The sequence below is a fragment of the Aquarana catesbeiana genome, linkage group LG05 (genome assembly GCF_042186555.1).
Source record: "Aquarana catesbeiana isolate 2022-GZ linkage group LG05, ASM4218655v1, whole genome shotgun sequence".
Classification (NCBI taxonomy): domain Eukaryota; kingdom Metazoa; phylum Chordata; class Amphibia; order Anura; family Ranidae; genus Aquarana; species Aquarana catesbeiana.
In genome coordinates, this window is record NC_133328.1 from 601,720,372 (window position 1) to 601,740,119 (window position 19,748).

General features: G+C 44.3%; 1 protein-coding gene across 2 annotated transcripts in view; it reads left to right on the forward strand.

Moving 5' to 3' along the window:
• COLEC10 (collectin subfamily member 10) overlaps positions 1 to 19,748 on the forward strand; it is a 120,284-nt gene that overhangs the window by 56,366 nt on the left and 44,170 nt on the right. For both annotated transcript variants that reach the window (XM_073632180.1, XM_073632179.1), the window contains one exon: positions 17,933 to 18,004. In XM_073632180.1, the coding sequence (XP_073488281.1) occupies positions 17,933 to 18,004 (72 nt within the window). The remainder of the gene's footprint in view (positions 1 to 17,932; positions 18,005 to 19,748) is intronic.

Consider the following 19,748-nt stretch of genomic DNA (forward strand, 5'->3'; position numbering starts at 1 on the left):
GCAGGATCATCATCAGCTGAGTAACTGTGGAGAGAGATGGGATTTGGCAATTAGCAGACAGCTGAGCTGCCAGCCCTGACAGTATGCCACGGATGACCCAACCCCTACAACAGCAGCCAAAACTTTAACACCACAGTACACATTGGCATAATACAGACACAAACCCAAAACATAAAGTAGGCGTTTGCCTACATGCCATTGTCGAAAGATGGTAGCGCCAACAACGAGGATAACTGGTTAGGACATTTTCAAGGCAGGAGGGGTTGGAGTAGGACATTGTATAGTAGGGGGAGTGACTTTGGGCAAATAAGGAGGAGCAATTTCTAGGCAAATATGCATATTATGCTACCACCTGCAACTCTGTATATGAGGTCAGAGTCATTGGTGAGCTGCCTTTCCGTAGAACGCACCCATGTTCTTGCTTTGGAAACTTTGTTCTAGTGACAGATTCCCTTTAATTGTGTCATTTACTGGCATGTCTTTACACAGGCATTCATTGAAAGTAACATTGTGTTCTATCACAGCTTGTTTCCTACAACCAGACACATCTGTCTAAATATTGAAAGTTGGAATGTGAACTTTTGTTACATCTGTTTTTCTGCAAATGTCCCGGGCACATGATATGCCAGGCACACCCCCACTCACATACCAGCCGATAGCCTATAGGACTTCCTCTGCCCCAGCGGGAGACCCAGAGAGGCGGATTGTTTTCCTGGTTTTAAAAAAAGGCATCAGTCTGTTATTCTAAGGTTTAGGTTTCCCATGATGTCTCACAAGTGGCTGAGCAGACGCAGCGTACACACACTGAACTTCAACAACATCTCCGTGTCAGCTATTAGGTGGCATTGCCCCTTCTATAAATACATTGTTCCTAAAATCCATAGATAGGTTTATATATAGATAGATAGGTATGTATGTATGTATGTATGTATGTATGTATGTATGTATATATATATATATATAATATATATATATATATATATATATATATGAGATATATATTTTGCTCTTTGTGCTATTGAACTGTAATTAAGTTGTTTCAAGGGGATTCCTTACCTAAGTCTCGTATCCAGGCATCAGTTGATCAATAACCCCTTTTTGTAAACATATACTTACTCCAGTAAAACCTAATAGAATATCTATTTGACTTGTGTTGGAATGTCATTTAAAGGTGCTTGCAAGAAGATGTCTGAACCCAGAGTGTCAGGAGGGTTGGAGTGTTCACAGGGTTAGGGTGGTGCAGATGAACATGTAAATCAAAGTAGCCCTCAAGGGGGCAGTGCTACATATTTAAGAAATGTCTACATTGGGGGGACATTGTTTTTTTTTATTTTTTAGTAAAGGTCTTGCCAAAAATTCATGTACTGTCCTTATTCACTTTTACACTTGTTTGGTGAATGGGTAAGGGTACTATTTACCACATACTCATTCACATAGGGGAGACAAGGTGCTTTGGGGTGGGGGGGGGGGGGGCAGATCCATCTAATCCATCTCCACTCTATCCAAAACTAAAAGAAAAAAAAAAAAGTATTGCATTTAGTTATACTGTACTATAAAAAATATTTTAAAAATGATTAGGGAAGCTCCTTTAGTAGTAGAGTTATTGTCACATTGACATATATGGACAATGCTTTCATGATTTCTGGTTAAGAAAGGGTTACCCTGCACTGGAAGCTATCTCTGTGTCTTGGTGAGTTAAACAATCTTTGGATCTTCTCACCGACTCATTACATTTTACAGCCATTCTTGATATGTCACAGGCGTATGCAACCCTCCGGCAGCTTTAAAGCAGAGTTCTACTAATTTTTCTGTTTAATAAAAGTCAACAGCTACAAAAAGTGTAGCTGCTGACTTTTAATAAACAGACACTCACCTGTCCTACGATCCAGCGATGCGGCCTCCCGAATCCTCGCTTCTCTCCCTCGCCTCTCCGCAGCGACGACATTGCAAGTGTGAGCACCCGGCTAAGACAGCATGCGGCTTCACAGCCGGGTGCGCATTGCACATGCACGAGTCGCGCAGCACCTCCCTATTGGTCGGGCAATCATCTGGGACCTGTGACGTGTCCCAGAAGATTGCAAGGTAGGAGGGGAAGAGGAGAATATCCGCTCGAGCCGACCTAGGTACCTGTCAAAACTAGGTATCCACTGCCCCCCCAAAAAAATGACATGTCAAATGTGGTGTGTTTGGGGGGGGGGGAGGCGTGCTTAAAACATAATTTCCACTTTTGGGTGGAGCGCCGCCTTAAGCCAAAATGTACAAGAATGCCCTGCATACTAGCGAATTTTGTCAGACTTGCTTATAAGTGCAGCCCTTCAGCGCTGCGCTCTCACTGTTCTCTCTTGTCCCTGGGAACTTCCATCTTCGCCGGGTCTTTTTTCTGGGTTTGCGATCTTTGGCCGATTGATTGGCTGTGCAGGGGGCATCGTCACTCCCATGCATAAACAGAGAGCGGCGTAAATGTGGTCTGAGCTGCGCATGTACGGCTTGCACAATACTCGCTGACCAGCAGGGAGGAGATTTATGACAGAAGAGACTTCTAGGATCTCTTCTGTTACAAAAAGCTTGCCTGTCAGCATGTTTTATAATAATTGACTTAAAGCACCAGCATTGAAAAGAAGTCCTTGAGTTCTAGTCATTGACTTTGCCTACGCTATGATGATGTCATTAGTCTGCTGCAGGCAAAAGGAAGCATTTCCTCAGTCTCCTTAAATGTTGATCAGACTTCAACATTTGTAGCAAATCACAAGGTGAAAGGCTGCGGCAGGGACAGATCTGTGCCAGACCTTTGGTGAAGAGAACTGCACAGACACCTGAGTTCCCCTCTAAGCCTGCATCTCAATCCAGCAAGTAGATGATGACTTTGGATGATGCCAAAGATGGCTCTATCCTATGGAAAGAAAAACAGATGCAGGCATTGTCAGAGAGAGATCTTGAGGAGAGGTTATAAATACCTGTACTGTAAGTCAGGGGCGTACCTAGAGTATTTGGCACCCGGGGCGGATCCTATATCTGGCACCCCCCCCAGGCGGGCAGGCGGCGCACGGCGCGAAGACGTCAAGTGAGGTCACGTGTAGCTCCTCCGCGCACTGTGGCCCGGAACCTGGAAGAATCCTCCTCTTTCTGCTCTCCCAGGCGGCCAGGTCCCTCCTTCTCCTCTGAAAAAAAGGCAAATAGCGCCATGCGACCCAAGGATTGTCATTGGACGGCCAGCTCCAGACAGAAATACATGCAACTGGCAGTGGCACACTTACTGTGTGCTACTGCCAGTGGCATCACCAGGGTTGGTGTCACCTGGTGCAGTAAAACATGGTCCCCCCTCCCCCCCCCCCAAAAAAAAATATTTTCCTGTTTTCTAAAAGTGCGCCAAAGATGGAGCATGCGGGACTTTTGGTTCGTTTTTAGAAAATGCAGAAAAAAACATGCAACCTAATAGAAATCTATAGGCCTGCAGCTATAACTGCAGGTAAAATGTAGGAAGACCCCCTTTACATTATACAGCCCCCATACCTCTGGACCCCTTTACATTACACAGCCCCCATACCTCTGGACCCCTTTACATTACACAGCTCCTCCCACACCCACCTCTGGACCCCTTTACATTACACAGCCCCACACACACCTCTGGACCCCTTTGTATTACACAGCCCCACACACACCTCTGGAACCCTTTACATTACACAGCCCCCACACACCTCTGGACCCCTTTACATTACACAGCTCCCCCCACACCTCTGGACCCCTTTACATTACACAGCCCCCACACATCTCTGGACCCCTTTACATTACACAGCCCCCACACACCTCTGGGCCCCTTTACATTACACAGCCCCTACCCCCTCCCCCCGCAGCTCTGCCTCTTCCAACCTTATTTGGGCATGCTGGGCAGGAGACACAGGAGAGCAAAGCAGGGGGCAGAACGGGAGAGAGACACAGCAGAGCTTAATTGACAGCGGGAGCTGCCGGAGTTAACAATCAGGAGATTTGTTTTGCTAGGTGGTCCTAGCAACTAATCACTAGCTTGTTAATATGAAAAATTAACTCCGGCAGCTACCTCTGTCTATTAACCTCTGCTGTGTATCTCTCCCCTTCTACCCCCTGCTCTGCTCTCCTGTGTTAGTGAGTGGTGGAGGCCCTGGGTGTCACCCCCCAATGTGTGGCCCCCGTGGTTCCCTGCTTTTCCCCGCTCTGCCCCCGTTGGTACGCCAGTGCCCCAAACACAAATCCTGCCCCCTTCTAGTACAAATCAATCAACAATACTTCCCAACTGTCCCACTTTTTGTGGGACATTCCTGAGATATGAAAAAAATCCTGCAAAGCCGGACTAAGGGCCAGTTCACACCAGTGCGCAGTGCGGGAAACCTGCGTTCCATGTGCGTTTCTCACACTGCATTGAAAACGCACTACACTTGTGATCTGCAGTGGGTGTCGATGTTAACTTAATGACACCACAAACACAGGTCCCAAATGCGTTTACCTGCATTGGATCGTATGGTACAGTAGTACCATGCCATCCGTTTCCTTATAACTCTTGGTGTGCTCCGGTCACTCAAATGAATAGGCTGAAATTGTAATGCACCTGGAACGCATGTGAATCGCACACAGTGTGATCCTGTGCAATTCATTGTGTAAACTGACCCTGAGTCCTGGAGCCCAGTGACAGAAAAAGTTCTGCCACCTGGCTCCACTAACTTGCCTGGTAGGGGTGCTCTAGTGTGAGCACCTGGGGCGATTAGCATGCATTTCTAATCTCTAGCGGGGTGCCCAGGGTCCCGTATGCTATGATTGTCCCCTGTGTAGCAGCCAGCATCTCTTTGAATCAGGGGTGGGGGAGAGGGTACTGCATGTGCTAGGGGGCAATTTGGGAGGAGGGAGGACTTGTGCCGGGGGGGGCAGATTTAATATCCAACAATATAGCCTAAAACGCCCCCTAGCACATGCGGTACCCTCTCCCCCACACCCACATCCCTGCAAGTATTAATTTATGTCACACACCTCCCCCCCCCCCCCGCACTTGTGCCATCTATAGTGTGTGTGTGTGTGATGATCACAGACCTCAGGTGATTAGCACAGGTACACAGAAGACATCAGAGCAGAGGAGGCCTGGTAGGGGGAGGGTTCATCGGCGTTTCACTTCTGTATTCACAGTAAGAAAGGCAGCCGGCGGAGAGCGATGCCAGCTGCCATAGAGAGCTGATATTGCGTGGCACAGCAAAACACCCTGCACAAGCTGTGGGGCAGGTGAGCCCACATTAACACGCCCCTCCCGGGAAAGTCACTGCTCCAGTGCTCCAGCAGAATTTAGCCTGCATTCACTGGCAAGCAAGGGGTGAATAATCAAGGAGGTAGGTATGGCTGACACCCCCCCGCCCAATGTGTGGCACCCGGGGCAGACCGCCCCCCTGTTGGTACGCCTCTGCTGTAAGTGTTATATTTATGCATACAGTAACTAGCAGGAAGCACAAAACCACAAAAAAATGTAAGCAAAAGCAGCAAGATTCTTGTATGAAGATCCTGAGTTACAGCTTCCCCTCCAGCAAGGAGAACAGTGAACAGTTTAGTAGTGACATCACCACTCTAAATCTAGTGAGACTAGCAGTCAGAAGTGCCTTAGATAATCTCACACTGCAGATATAGAACTATGAGGCTCAAGGCACAGGAAGGATGCTGCTTTTTCAGTAGGAATTCAAGGCAAAGGTACATTCTCCAGGGTACCACTTATTCACAATTAATATTTCTAAATGTCCTGTATAACAGCAAATGCTCATTTTTTGGACTCAAGTGGTTGTAAAGGCACAAGGTTTTTTACCTTCATGACTTCTGTGTGCAGCAGCCCCCCCCCCCCCCAGATACTTACCTGAGTCCCCTCTCGAACCAGTGATGTCCACGAGAGCCTAGCCTCTCCGGGGACTCGCACTCCTGATTGGATTTTGGCCATTGGCTACCGCTGCTGTCAATCACGGCCAGTGAGCCAATCAGAAGATGGAGGGGGCGGGGCCGAGCTGCAGCTCTGTGTGTGAATGGACACAAAGAGCCACGGCCTCGGAAGCGGATGCTTGGGTGCCCCCATAGCAAGCTGCTTACTGTGGGGGCGATCAGCAGAAGAGAATCCGGGCTGCTATGGGCAAAACCATTACACAGAGCAGGTGGGTATAACATGTTTAGCGCTTTAGCCCCCTCCAGCGTGCCCGCCGGGAGCTCCGTGAGTGTGATCTCGGGTCCCGCAGACTCAATGTCCGCGGGGATACCCGCGATCATCTCACGGAGAGGAAGAACGGGGAGATGCTAATGTAAACAAGCATTACCCCGTTCTGCCTAATGACACTGATACTGATCACCACTCCCTGTAATCGGGAGTGGTGATCAGTGTCATGTCGCACACAGCCCCTCCCCCCCACAGTTAGAATCACTACCTAGGACACACTTAACCCCTACAGCGCCACCTAGTGGTTAACCCCTTCACTGCCAGTCACATTTACACAGTAATCAATGCATTTTTAATCGCACTGATTGCTGTATAAATGTGAATGGTCAAAAAATAGTGCCAAAAGTGTCCAATCTGTCCACCATAATGTCGCAGTCACGAAAAAAATTGCTGAATGCCGCCATTACTAACTGTACAAATAATAGGCTGCGCTGCTAGTAAATGAACGTGATCACAATGAGTAGAACCAACGTAAGTAAAATATGTGATAATTAAACGTGAGCAAAATGGTAAAACATATTCAATAATAAAAATATAAATCACATGCATGAAGGTGAAAAAGAGTACAATGATCACAACAAATTGAGTCCGTATGATCAAAATATATAAAGTCCCTATGGGTGCAGAAACTTGATGGATAGAGGGAGAAAGACACCCTTTCTTCAAGTGATGGAGAACATGCAGAAAAAAACTGTCACTCTAGGAAGCGTGATGTTGTATGGAGTTCCTCCACCTCAAGTAAATGAGCCCCTTACAAGATCCAAAGATCTCCTATCAAGGAGATCAAACACGCAGGTGGCTGTGTCCCCCAGCCACTGGGTCTCTGTCAGGATATGTGTTACAAGCCACCTCTCCGGGAACTCAGCCTAATGGTGATGTTAACGCTCCCAATCCATGAATGTACCGTAAGAGCCCTTGCACACTGGGGCGGGGGGCGGCGTCGGCGGTAAAACGCCGCTACTATTAGCGGCGTTTTACCGTCGGTATGCGGCTGCTAGCAGGGCGGTTTTACCCCCCGCTAGCGGCCGAGAAAGGGTTAAATACCACCGCAAAGCACCTCTGCAGAGGCGCATTGCCGGCGATATAGCCGCGCCGTCCCATTGATTTCAATGGGCAGGAGCGGTAAAGGAGCGGTATACACACCGCTCCTTCACCGCTCCGAAGATGCTGCTGGCAGGACTTTTTTTACCGTCCTGCCAGCGCATCGCTCCAGTGTGCAAGCCCTCGGGGCTTGCACACTGGGATGACAGCAGCGGCACTTTCGGGTCGGTTTGCAGGCGCTATTATTAGCGCAATAGCGCCTGCAAACCGCCCCAGTGTGCAAGGGCTCTTAAGAGAAATATTCCATAGCGTAATACTGTTAAAAGTTACTTTATTAAATAAAAGAAAAACACTTACAAAATATGTAGTGTATATTCGCTTCTAAAATCACAAATGCGCCGGCCGGCTTCAGTTGCTGCCCGTTCCTTCCGGGTACAGCGTGGTGTGGTGGTGACGTCAGCACGACCGGACTTTACGGCAGACTTTGTCCGGCGGACTTTTCAACGGACTTTACGATGGACTTTCTGAATGAACGGACTTGCCTACACACGATCAACCAAAGTCTGACGGATTCGACGTGATGACGTATGACCGGACTAAAACAAGGAAGTTCATAGCCAGTAGCCAATAGCTACCCTAGGGTCGGTTCTTGTCCGTCGGACTAGCATACAGATGAGCGGACTTTTCGTCCGGACTTGAGTCCGTCAAAAAGATTTGAAACATGTTTCATTTCTAGGTCCGTCGAACTTTTGGGGAAAAAAAGTTCGCTGGAGCCCACACACGATCGAATTGTCCGATGGACTCCAGTCCACAGGACCAAGTATGCCGTAAAGTCCGGTCGTGTGTACGCGGCATTAGATACAAGTCGGACTTTAGGCATCCCCTGCAACAAAAATGTCATCTTTGGTGAGATATTTCCAATAGAAACACGTCTAAAGGGATGCAGGCCCAGCAGCTTTCCTCATTAGTGCTCTTCAGCTGCCACACCTGACAGTTAATTATGAAACCACTCCCATTAGACCAGCTCTTCACAGAGGCACAGACAAACACACAGGGATTACTTCAGAATAACATAAAGGTAGGAATCTGCAACAAAGGTTGTTATAATCCTTGCAATGTACATGGATCACCCAGAGGGGAATGTTCTTTCCTCCACAAAAGTGGATTTATGCTTTAACCACTTGCCGACCACCGATTTACGTCGGCACAATGGCAGCGGTGGGCGACTGGGCGTACCTGTACGTCCCCTTTAAGAATCAGGGCTAGCAGGCTCGTGTGCCCGCTCGTACAGCGTGGCCGTGCCTGCGGGACCGGTGGACATCGAGTGATCTCCCGGCGATCGTGTCACAGAGCCGCAGAACGAGGAAGTGCCTATGTAAACTAGGCATTTGCCCATTCTGCCTTGTGACATGACAGAGATCACTGCTCCCTGTCATCGGGAGCAGTGGTCGCTGTGATGTGAGTTGTAGCCCATCCCCCCACAGTTAGAATCACTCCCTAGGACACACTTAACCCCTTCATCGCCCCCTAGTGGTTAACCCCTTCACTGCCATTTACACAGTAATCAGTGGCTATTTGTAGCTCTGATCGCTGTATAAATGACAATGGTCCCAAAATAGTGTCAAAAGTGTCCGATGTGTCCGCCATAATGTCGCAGTCCCGATTAAAATCTCAGATCGCCGCCATTACTAGTAAAAAAAAATAATAAAAATGCCATAAAACTATCCCCTGTTTTGTAGACGCTATAACTTTTGCACAAACCAATCAATAAGCGCTTTATGTGATTTTTTTAAACAAAAATATGTAGAAGAATACGTATCAGCCTAAATGTTTTTTTTATATAATTTTGAGGATATTTATTATAGCAAAAAGTAAAAAATATTGCTTTTGTTTTCAAAATTGTCACTCTTTTTTTGTTTATAGCGCAAAAAATAAAAACCAAAATAAAATACCACCAAAAGAAAGCTCTATTTGTGGGAAAAAGGACGTCAATTATGTTTGGAAGCCACGTCGCATGACCGCGCAATTGTCAGTTAAAGGGACACAGTGCCAAATCGCAAAAAGTGCTCTGGTCTTTGGCCGGCCAAATGGGCCGGGGCTGAAGTGGTTAAGGCCAACTTTGTTCCCAGTAATTTGACAATAACTAAATGGTCTGTCTACAATTCTGCTTTATGCCGTCTTGTATCTTTCTCATACATTTGCAAATGTATGCTAACCCAGATCCATGTCTTTGTTAATGCATCAGAAATGGGTTTTAATTACCGGTACTTTTCTTTTGTTGGTTTAGGTGGATGACTGCTGAGGAATTTTAATACCATGCTTATTATTGGGGATTTTGGCACCGAGATGAACATTTTTTTTTTTTTAACAGCTTTCAGATAGACATTTTATTACTTGTTAACGAATGTAGCATTGAAAACAGTATTTCATTATTTCATTAATAACCGTGGCCCTGAGACTGACACTTCATAATTATTTAATAACTGTGACACAGAGAGTGCAGACTATTTCTTTTTAACAATCGCAGCATTGAGATTACCATGTTTTTATTCGAAAACCGCTATGGAATTTTATGACTCTGGAACAGCTGTGGCATTTTATTATTTTTTTTTTATGACGTTGGCATTGAGACTGGTGTTTAATCTCTATGTAATGACGGCAACACTGGTGGTGTTTTATTCATTTATTGTATAGACAACTCTGGTATGAAGATAACTATGATATTGAAGACCAGGCCTTTTTTGGCACTTTTTGTTTACAAGTTTAAATCAGTAATTTTCGCTACAAAATTACTTATAACCCCTAAACATTATACATTTTTTTTTTAGAAGAGACCCTAGGGAATAAAATGGCGATCATTGCAGTTTTTTATGTCACATGGTATTTGCGCAGTATTATCCCATTACAATCATTCTGAAATCACCCATAATATACAGTAACTGGGTGGGGCTGTCCAATAATCCCAAGTGGAAATATCAATGTGGGGATCAATGCCCATAGACAATGTGGACATTCATAATTTCAGGACATATTCAGAGACATCAATTGCAAATTGATGTGTTTGATGGACTTTATTTTACAATAGGATCATGGGTTTCCAGTTCATGGACACCATGTTAAAGGTCTACAACTGTAGCTACTTTGAGTGAATAATAAAGTGGGGAAACTATGATAATAATGAGAGTTAAATATTGATAATGAAACGTTATATGAAGGATTCCCACCCATTGATCGATTTAGGACTCTCACCACTGGAATGCTCCTTACATTTGTGGTCATTGGGAAGAATGGCCCCTCAAAGTCACGTAACAAGAACCCTATTGTCAATGGTTACTTATCTGAGAGGTAGGTATTGCTCAAGGAACCCCTAACAACCTCTAGACCAGTGGTTCTCAACTCCTGTCCTCAGGACCCACTAACAGGCCAGGTTTGCAAGATAACTAAAATACATCACAGGTGATATCACTTGCTGCTCAGTGATTGCAGTATTCTAGCCTGCATCTCTCCAAGGTAATACTTAAAATCTGGCCTGTTAGCGGATCCCGAGGACAGGAGTTGAGAACCACTGCTCTAGAGGAACCTAGGGTTCCGTGGGACCCTAGTTGAGAAAGGCTGGTGGATCCATTTCAGAGGGCAGTAGATTAGGGGCTACCAGACATTCAGGAGGTGATCCTGCCACCTCCTGGATGTCTCCAATTTTTTTCTTTTAATTCCAAGGGGGGGTTTGTATTACACTACCGTACCGCAACTACGAGCCAGGCGCTTGGCTTGTGGTTGTGGCACGCCGCTCCCATTTACCTTAATGGGCACGTTTGGCAGGTGGTGCCACCTGTCAGATTCTGAAAGCCGATTTAAGTTTGCTGTGGCCGTGAAGTAAAGCATGTCTTTAGCCCCTTCCGGCTACAATGGTAGAAAGTGGTGGAGTGGTGAGCCGTAATGACTAGGCCTCACTAAGTAATGTCCTAGCAACGTCCCGGGAGTATTCTAGCTTCAGGAGGTACGTAAATGTCCTACACCTATAGCAAGGGCATTTTTCTACTTTAGTCAGAGCTGCGCAGTTTGCTTTTATCCCCAAACATCCTGTACCTGCATAGGCAGTTTCTTTTTGTAAAGGTGAACTAACCCTTTAAGATAGCAAGCATTCACTTTCTGAGTCCAGGTCCTCTTTAAGCAGAACATAACCCCACATATATTTTTCTTCCATCTCTCCTATTTAAAAGGTGGTGTGTAATAACATCTCATACTGTGAGAGAGGAGGAACGTGCCAAGCTGCCCACACTTCCTGAAGAGTCTGTGATTCTGTTTCCCACATCCCGCACAATTGTAAACCGATGTTCCTCTTCCCTGCTCTGTTTTATTTCATCTGAAGAGAACCTGCAATTTATTGAATTTGTTTTGGATGTCCAGAGCCAGCATATCCCCCAATTAACTCCTTCTCTCCGCTTGCCTCATAATATTTCCAGTAAATGCCCCTGCTATCTGTTTTTGGATAAATGTAAATATATTACTCAGTGCTAAGGTATAGTGCGTCACCAGACACATAAAATTCATTTGCTGTGTAATAATAATAGCGTAGTTGTAATATTTAAAATGCATTGAAAAAAAAAAAAACAAGGAAGGCCGGCTCCTGGAATCGGCAAGCTGTCCTGGTAAAGTCATATGAGATGAGATGTTAAAAAGAATTATATATAAGGTGAACTCCAGGCAAACAGCTAAATAAAAAAACGAAATACATATAATGGTGTTGCCCATGTGTGAACCGACCCTACAGGAACCTTTTTCTAAGTCGGAGCGACTTGCGTCGCTCCTATTAGAACGGTTCCGTAGCACAGAACGGGAGGCGACTTGTCAGGCGACTAGATCGCCTGACAAGTCGCCCCTATGTGAACCGGCACTAAGAGTTACACAGCTCTGTCACATCACAGCTCTGTCTGGTGGAGCAGGTGACCTGATCTTCCTTCACTGCAGTTTCACTTACAGATCTCCTTCCCATCCTCTTTTCTCCTTATTCCCCCTTTGCTGTCCATTAACCACTTCAGCCCCGGAAGAATTTACCCCCTCCCTGACCGGAGCACTTTTTGCGATTCGGCACTGCGTCGTTTTAACTGACAATTGCGCAGTCGTGCGATGTTGCACCCAAACAAAATTGATGTCCTTTTTTTTCCCACAAATAGAGCTTTCTTTTGGTGGTATTTGATCGCCTCTGTGGTTTTTATTTTTTGCTCTATAAACAAAAAAAGAGCGACAATTTTGAAAAAAAAAAAAACACAATATTTTGTACTTTTTGCTATAATAAATATCCCCATTTTTTTTTTAAAAAAAAAGAAATTTTTTTTCTCAGTTTAGGCCGATACGTATTCTTCTACATATTTTTGGTAAAAAAAAAAAAAAAATCGCAATAAGCGTACATTGATTGGTTTGCGCAAAAGTTATAGCGTCTACATAATAGGGGATAGATTTATAGCACTTTTAGTATTATTATTTTTTACTAGTAATGGCAGCGATCAGCAATTTTTTTTTTTTTTTTTTTCCTGATTGCGACATTTTGGCGGACAGATCAGACACTTTTGGCACTATTTTGGCACCATTCACATTCATACAGCAATCAGTGCGATTAAAAATGCATTGATTACTGTGTAAATGTGACTGGCAGTGAAGGGGTTAACACTAGGGGGCGATCAAGGGGTTAACTGTGTTCCCTGGGAGGTGATTCTAACTGAAGGGGGGGGGGACTGACCAGAGGAAGTTGCAGATCGTGGTTCCTAGCCAATAGGAATACACGATCTGTCACTCCTCTCAGAACAGAACAGGGAAGTGTGTTTACACACACTTGTCCCTGTCCTGTGTCTCCTGGTCACGATTGCTTGTGGCCTGTGGTCATCGCGTCCGTCGGCCACGAGGATCGGCACCCCCGCTGTGCCTGCTACCCCGACACCGCGAGCCGACGTATAGCTACGACGGCTTGCGCAGTGAAGCCAAACTGCCGCAGTATAACTGCGGTGGTTAGTCGGGAAGTGGTTAATTGGGGAGAGCAATGACTGAGAAAACATTCTGCCGAGTGGCTTAAAGTGGTTCTAAGGGCTCTTTCACATGGGGCGGATCAGTGATGATCCGCCCAGTGAATATCCGCTTGCTCAGCGGGGATCGCTCCGCCGATCCCCACTGAGCAGGAAGATGACAGGTCCGTCGCTGCACACTGTGCAGCGACGGACCTGTCAGAGCGCCGCTCTCCCCTATGGGGGGATCGGGTGATGACGGACCGTAGAGTCATACGGATCGTCCATGTGAAAGAGCCCTAAAGCCTCAAGGCCTCAAAGCCTTTTTTACCTTAATGCATTCCAAAAAAAAGCTTCCGTGTCACAGACTCCCCCCTCACCCCCTCCCTTATACTTACCTGAACCCCATCACAATCCAGCTCCTGGCTTTGTCCCTCCTCTCTGTGTAGACCGATAGCAGCAGAAGCCATTGGCTCCCACTCCTGTCAATTAACTCCATTGACGAGGGAGCGGGGGGCGGGGCCGTGACCCGCTGTTTGTGTCAATAGACGGAGCAGTGCGGGGGGGGGGGTCCGGAGCGAGCCAGTATGAGTGCCCCCCCCCCATGGGAATCAGTTTCCTATTGGTGGCAGGTGGCACCAGCAAGAGAGGAGGAGTGCTGGCGGGGGACCAGAGAAGAGGAGGATTATGGCCGCTCTTTGCAATTCTATTGCGCAGATCAGGTAAGTATAGACATGTTTGTTATTATTTTTTATTTTTTTTTTAATCCTTTACAACCATTTTAACCATTTCAGCTCCAGAAGATTTACCCCCCTTCACGGTGTTACTTTAACTGACAATTGCACGGTCGTGAGACGCTGTACCTGAATAAAATCGATGTCTTTTTTTCCCCTCAAATAGAGCTTTCTTTTGGTGGTATTTAATCACCTCTGCGTTTTTTTTATTTTTTGCGTTATGAACAAAATAGACAGACAATTTTGAAAAAAAAAATAATAATATTTTTTACTTCCTGCTATAAAACCTATCCAATAAAACAAATGTAAAAAATCGAATTTCCTCATAAATTTAGGCCAATATGTATTCTGCTACATATTTCTGGTAAAAAAAAACCCCAATAAGCGTATATTGTTTGGTTTGCACAAAAATTATAGCGTCTACAAACTATTGGATAGATTTATGGAGTTTTTATTTATTTATACTAGTAATAGTGGCGATCAGCAACTTATAGCGAGACTGCGATATTGCTGCGGACACTAAGTGACACTTTTGACACTTTTTGGGGACCAGTGACACTAATACACTGATCAGTGCTAAAAATATGCACTGTCACTGTACTAATGACACTGGCTGGGAAGGGGTGAACATCTTTGGCGATCAAAGGGTTAAATGTGTGCCTAACCAGTGTGTGCTGTTTTTACTAGTGGTCGGCACCCGCTGACTGCTTAAAATAAGATTTTAAGTATTTTCCTAATCCAAATGCATAATTATTTGCTTAACCACATGCCGACCAGCCGCTGCAGTTGTACTGCGGCAGAATGGCGCGGCTGGGCGAAACGACGTTATGTAACGTCGCTTCGCCCTGTGGCCACTAGGGGGCGCGCCCCGCTCGCCCCCCCGAGCCGATGTCTTGATCACCGCTGGGCTCCCGCGATTGCTCGGGGCACATGGAGAACCGGGATCTGTGTGTGTAAACACACAGTTTCCAGTTCTCTGAGGGGAGAACTGACAGATCGTCTGTTCATACAAAGTATGAACAGCGATCTGTTATCCTCCCTGCACAGTCCCCTCCCTCCTTCAGTTAGAAACACAAACTGGGAACACACTTAACCCCTTCCTTGCCCCCTAGTGTTAACCCCTTCACTGCCAGTGACATTTTTACAGTAATCAATGCATTTTTAATCACACTGATCGCTGTATTAATGCCAATGGTCCCAAAAATGTGTCAAAATTGTCCGATGTGTCCGCCATAATGTCGCAGTCACAGTAAAAATCACTGATCTCCGCCATTACTAGTAAAAAAAAAAAATTATTAATAAAAATGCTATAAAACTATCCTCTGTTTTGTAGACGCTATAACTTTTGCGCAAACCAATCAATATACGCTTATTGCGATTTTTTTTTTAACCAAAAATATGTAGAAGAATACGTATCGGCCTAAACAGAGGAAAAAAAATGTTTTTTTATATATTTTTTGGGGATATTTATTATAGCAAAAAGTACAAAATATTGCTTTTTTTTTCAAAACTGTCGCTCTTTTTTTGTCCAAACGAAATACCTAATACACAGTATGTAACTAAGTCAGAGCTCACAATTTGCATAAGGCTGCTTTCACATTGAGGTGCTTTACAGGCGCTACAGCCTGTAAAGAGCCTCTCCTGTCACTCCAGTGGGAAAGCCCAAGGGCTTTCCCACTAGAGCGGTGCGCTGGCAGGACGCTAAAAAAAGTCCGGCAAGCAGCATCTTTGAGGCGCTGTAGGAGCGGTGTATACACCGCTCCGACAGCACCCCTGCCCATTGAAATCAATGGGCAGCGCCGCTGAAGTGCCGGCAAAGCCCTGTTGCAGCGGGTGCTTTTAACCCTTTTTCGGCCATTAGCAGGGGTTAAAAGCGCCCCGCTAGCAGCCTAAAAGGCCCGACGCCCCAGTGTGACAGTAGTAGTTATTGTTCAGTTGTGGATCTAGAGGATCAGCATGCCAGGCAACAATTTATAACAGGTTCTAGTTAAAGGGTAACTCCACTTTTGTGGGGAAAAAAATTGCAAATAAAGAACAAATTATATAGCGTGTACAATTGCGACAGAAGTCATATTGTAATTGAATGTTTTTAAAAATTACCTTTCCTTTTCAGTCTGCAGCTCTGTAATTTTCTATAAATGCATTATGGCTACATGGAGTTGTTCTGTAAATAGAATGTACTGACCACTCCCCAGAAACATCATTTCCCGCTTGTGTGATTGGCTCACCAATTTCCCCAGAAGTCTGCCTAATGCCACGTACACACGACCGGACTTTACGGCAGACTTTGTCCGGCGGACTTTTCAACGGACTTTACGACGGACTTTACGAATGAAAGGACTTGCCTACACACGATCAACCAAAGTCTGACGGATTCGAACGTGATGACGTACGACCGGACTAAAACAAGGAAGATCATAGCCAGTAGCCAATAGCTGCCCTGGGGTCGGTTCTTGTCCGTCGGACTAGCATACAGACAAGCGGACTTTTCGACCGGACTTGAGTCCGTCGAAAAGATTTGAAACATGTTTCATTTCTAGGTCCGTCGAACTTTTGGGGAAAAAAAGTTCGCTGGAGCCCACACACGATCGAATTGTCCGACGGACTCCAGTCCACAGGACCAAGTATGCCGTAAAGTCCGGTCGTGTTGTACGCGACATTAGATACAAGTCGGACTTTAGGCATCCCCTGCAACAAAAATGTCATCTTTGGTGAGATATTTCCAATAGAAACACGTCTAAAGGGATGCAGGCCCAGCAGCTTTCCTCATTAGTGCTCTTCAGCTGCCACACCTGACAGTTAATTATGAAACCACTCCCATTAGACTCACTCTTCACAGAGGCACAGACAAACACACAGGGATTACTTCAGAATAACAAAAAGGTAGGAATCTGCAACAAAGGTTGTTATAACCCTTGCAATGTACATGGATCACCCAGAGGGGAATGTTTTTTCCTCCACAAAAGTGGATTTATGCTTTAACCACTTGCCGACCACCGATATACGTCGGCACAATGGCAGCGGTGGGCGACTGGGCGTACCTGTACGTCCTCTTTAAAAATCAGGGCTAGCAGGCTCGTGTGCCTGCCGCGTACAGCGTGGCCGTGCCTGCGGGACCGGTGGACATCGAGTGATCTCCCGGCGATCGTGTCACAGAGCTGCAGAACGAGGAAGTGCCTATGTAAACTAGGCATTTCCCCGTTCTGCCTTGTGACATGACAGAGGTCACTGCCATGACCTCAGTGATCGCTGTCATGTGAGTTGTAGCCCATCCCCCCACAGTTAGACTCACTCCCTAGGACACACTTAACCCCTTCATCGCCCCCTAGTGGTTAACCCCTTCACTGCCAGTGTCATTTACACAGTAATCAGCGGCTATTTGTAGCTCTGATCGCTGTAAAATTCGCAGATCGTCACCATTACTAATTAAAAAAAAATAATAATAAAAATGCCATAAAACTATCCCCTATTTTGTAGACGCTATAGCTTTCGTGCAAACCAATCAATAAACACTAATTGCGATTTTTTTTTTTACCAAAACTATTTCGAAGAATACGTATCGGCCTAAAATGAGGAAAAAAAATGTTTTTTTATACATTTTTGGGGGATATTTATTATAGGAAAAAGTGAAAAATAATGCATTTTTTTTCAAAATTTATTATTTAATATTTTTTTGTTTATATCGCAAAAAATAAAAACCGCAGAGGTGATCAAATACCACCAAAAGAAAGCTGTATTTGTGGGGAAAAAAAGGACATCAATTGTGTTTGGGAGCCACGTCGCATGACCGCGCAATTATCAGTTAGAGCGATGCAGTGTCAAATCGCAAAAAGTGCTCTGGTCTTTGGCCAGCCAAATGGTCCGGGGCTTAAGTGGTTAAAGAAAAGATGAATTCTCAATATGTTGTGTATTCATTTTTGTGCTTCCTCTTTAACTTCTCAATTTTTTTTTTTCAGGCGATGTTGGTGAAAATGGGGATATTGGTGAGATTGGAAAACCGGGAAAAGAAGGTCCCATGGGATCAAAAGGTAAAATACATTTGTGGAATATTTTCACTGTATTTAGGTGGAGTGGAATTTTTAAAAATGAAGTTTAGGTATGGCAATTTTTACATAGTTCATTGTCCAGCTCTGCAAGTTCAATCTATTAGTATGAGTAATAGGGCCGTTCGTTCATTAGACACAGCTAAAGCTTTTGATAGCCTAAAATAGAATTTCCTATGGCATATGCTGCTTAAGTTTCATTTGGTCCCTGTTTTATTCAGTGCATAAAACTCTTGTATTCAGTTCCTAAGGCCCATGTATAAGTGAATGGGGTATTATCAGATACTTTTTCCCTCTCTCGTGGAACTAGGCAGGGATGTCCCTTATCCTTCTCCTTTTTGGTTTGGCCCTAGAGCCACTTTCTTCTGCCATTCGGCAATCCCCTGATATTGTGGGTTTTTGTAGGCGTACTGGTAAAGATCGGATTGCTCTTTATGCCGATGACACTTTTAGGTTGATTTACTAAAGGCAAATAGACAAGTGCAGTTGCTCCAGAGCTTAGTAAATGAGCAGAAGCTTTGCTGACTTCCATCATCCAATCACGTTAAAGCAAAAATGCTGTTTTTTTAACCACTTTAAGACCAGGCCTATTTTTCTCGTCAAATTTGTTTATTGATTTTGAAAATATAAACATTGATACAATTAACAAAATATTGATTACATTAAATGGTAGCATTAGTTGAATTTACATATCAGATCTTAGTATTTCTTGTAGTTACAAGCAATGAAAGACTTAAATAGGCTATATGTTTTAGAAAGACTAAGGTGTTACAATCAATTTTAACAATTATATAATCAAGAGCAACAAAAAAATGAAAAAGTTGTTAAACTTTTAACTTTGAGTAATATGTAATAAAGAAATAATATTAATTACTATGAGATTCAGTTATCTATAATAGGACATTAGAGCTTACTATCTATTATTGTATTATAATTGAACATTATAAAAGTGAGTGTTTCGCTACCATTTCGTTATGTAAAAATAAATAGGAGAAGACAGGATAGAATAAGGAGAAAAGAAAAGAATTAAAGGAAAGTAAAGATAAGAAGAAGAAGAAGAAGAAAAAAAAAAGTCTGGATTAGTAGAGGTTTCCGGGGATTTCTTAGTAACAATATATACATAGTATCTTTTTATCAGTTATTCAAAACAAAGTTATATAGTTACTAAGGTCTTAGTAAAGAAGTGTCAAAATTAGGAGAAAGAAAGTGGGTCACCCAAGGACACCAGGCCTATTTTTCAAACTTGTTGTTTACAAGTTAAAATCTTTTTTTTTTTTTTGCTAGAAAATTACTTAGAACCCCCAAACATTATATATATTATCATTATATATATCTAACACCCTAGAGAATAAAATGGTGGTTGTTGCAATACTTTCTGTCACACCGTATTTGCGCAGCAGTCTTTTTTTGGAAAAAATACACTTTTTTGAATTAAAAAATAAGACAACAGTAAAGTTAGCCCAATTTTTTTTTATATTGTGAAAGATGATGTTACGCCGAGTAAATTGATACCCAACATGTCACGCTTCAAAGTTGCGCTCGCTCGTGGAATGGCGACAAATTTTATCCTTAAAATTCTCCATATGCAACGTTTAAAAAAATCTACAGGTTGCATGAGTTACAGAGGAGGTCTAGGGCTAGAATTATTGCTCTCACTCTAACGATCGTGGTGATACCTCACAAGTGTGGTTTGAACACCGTTTTCATATGCGGGCGCTACTCACCTATG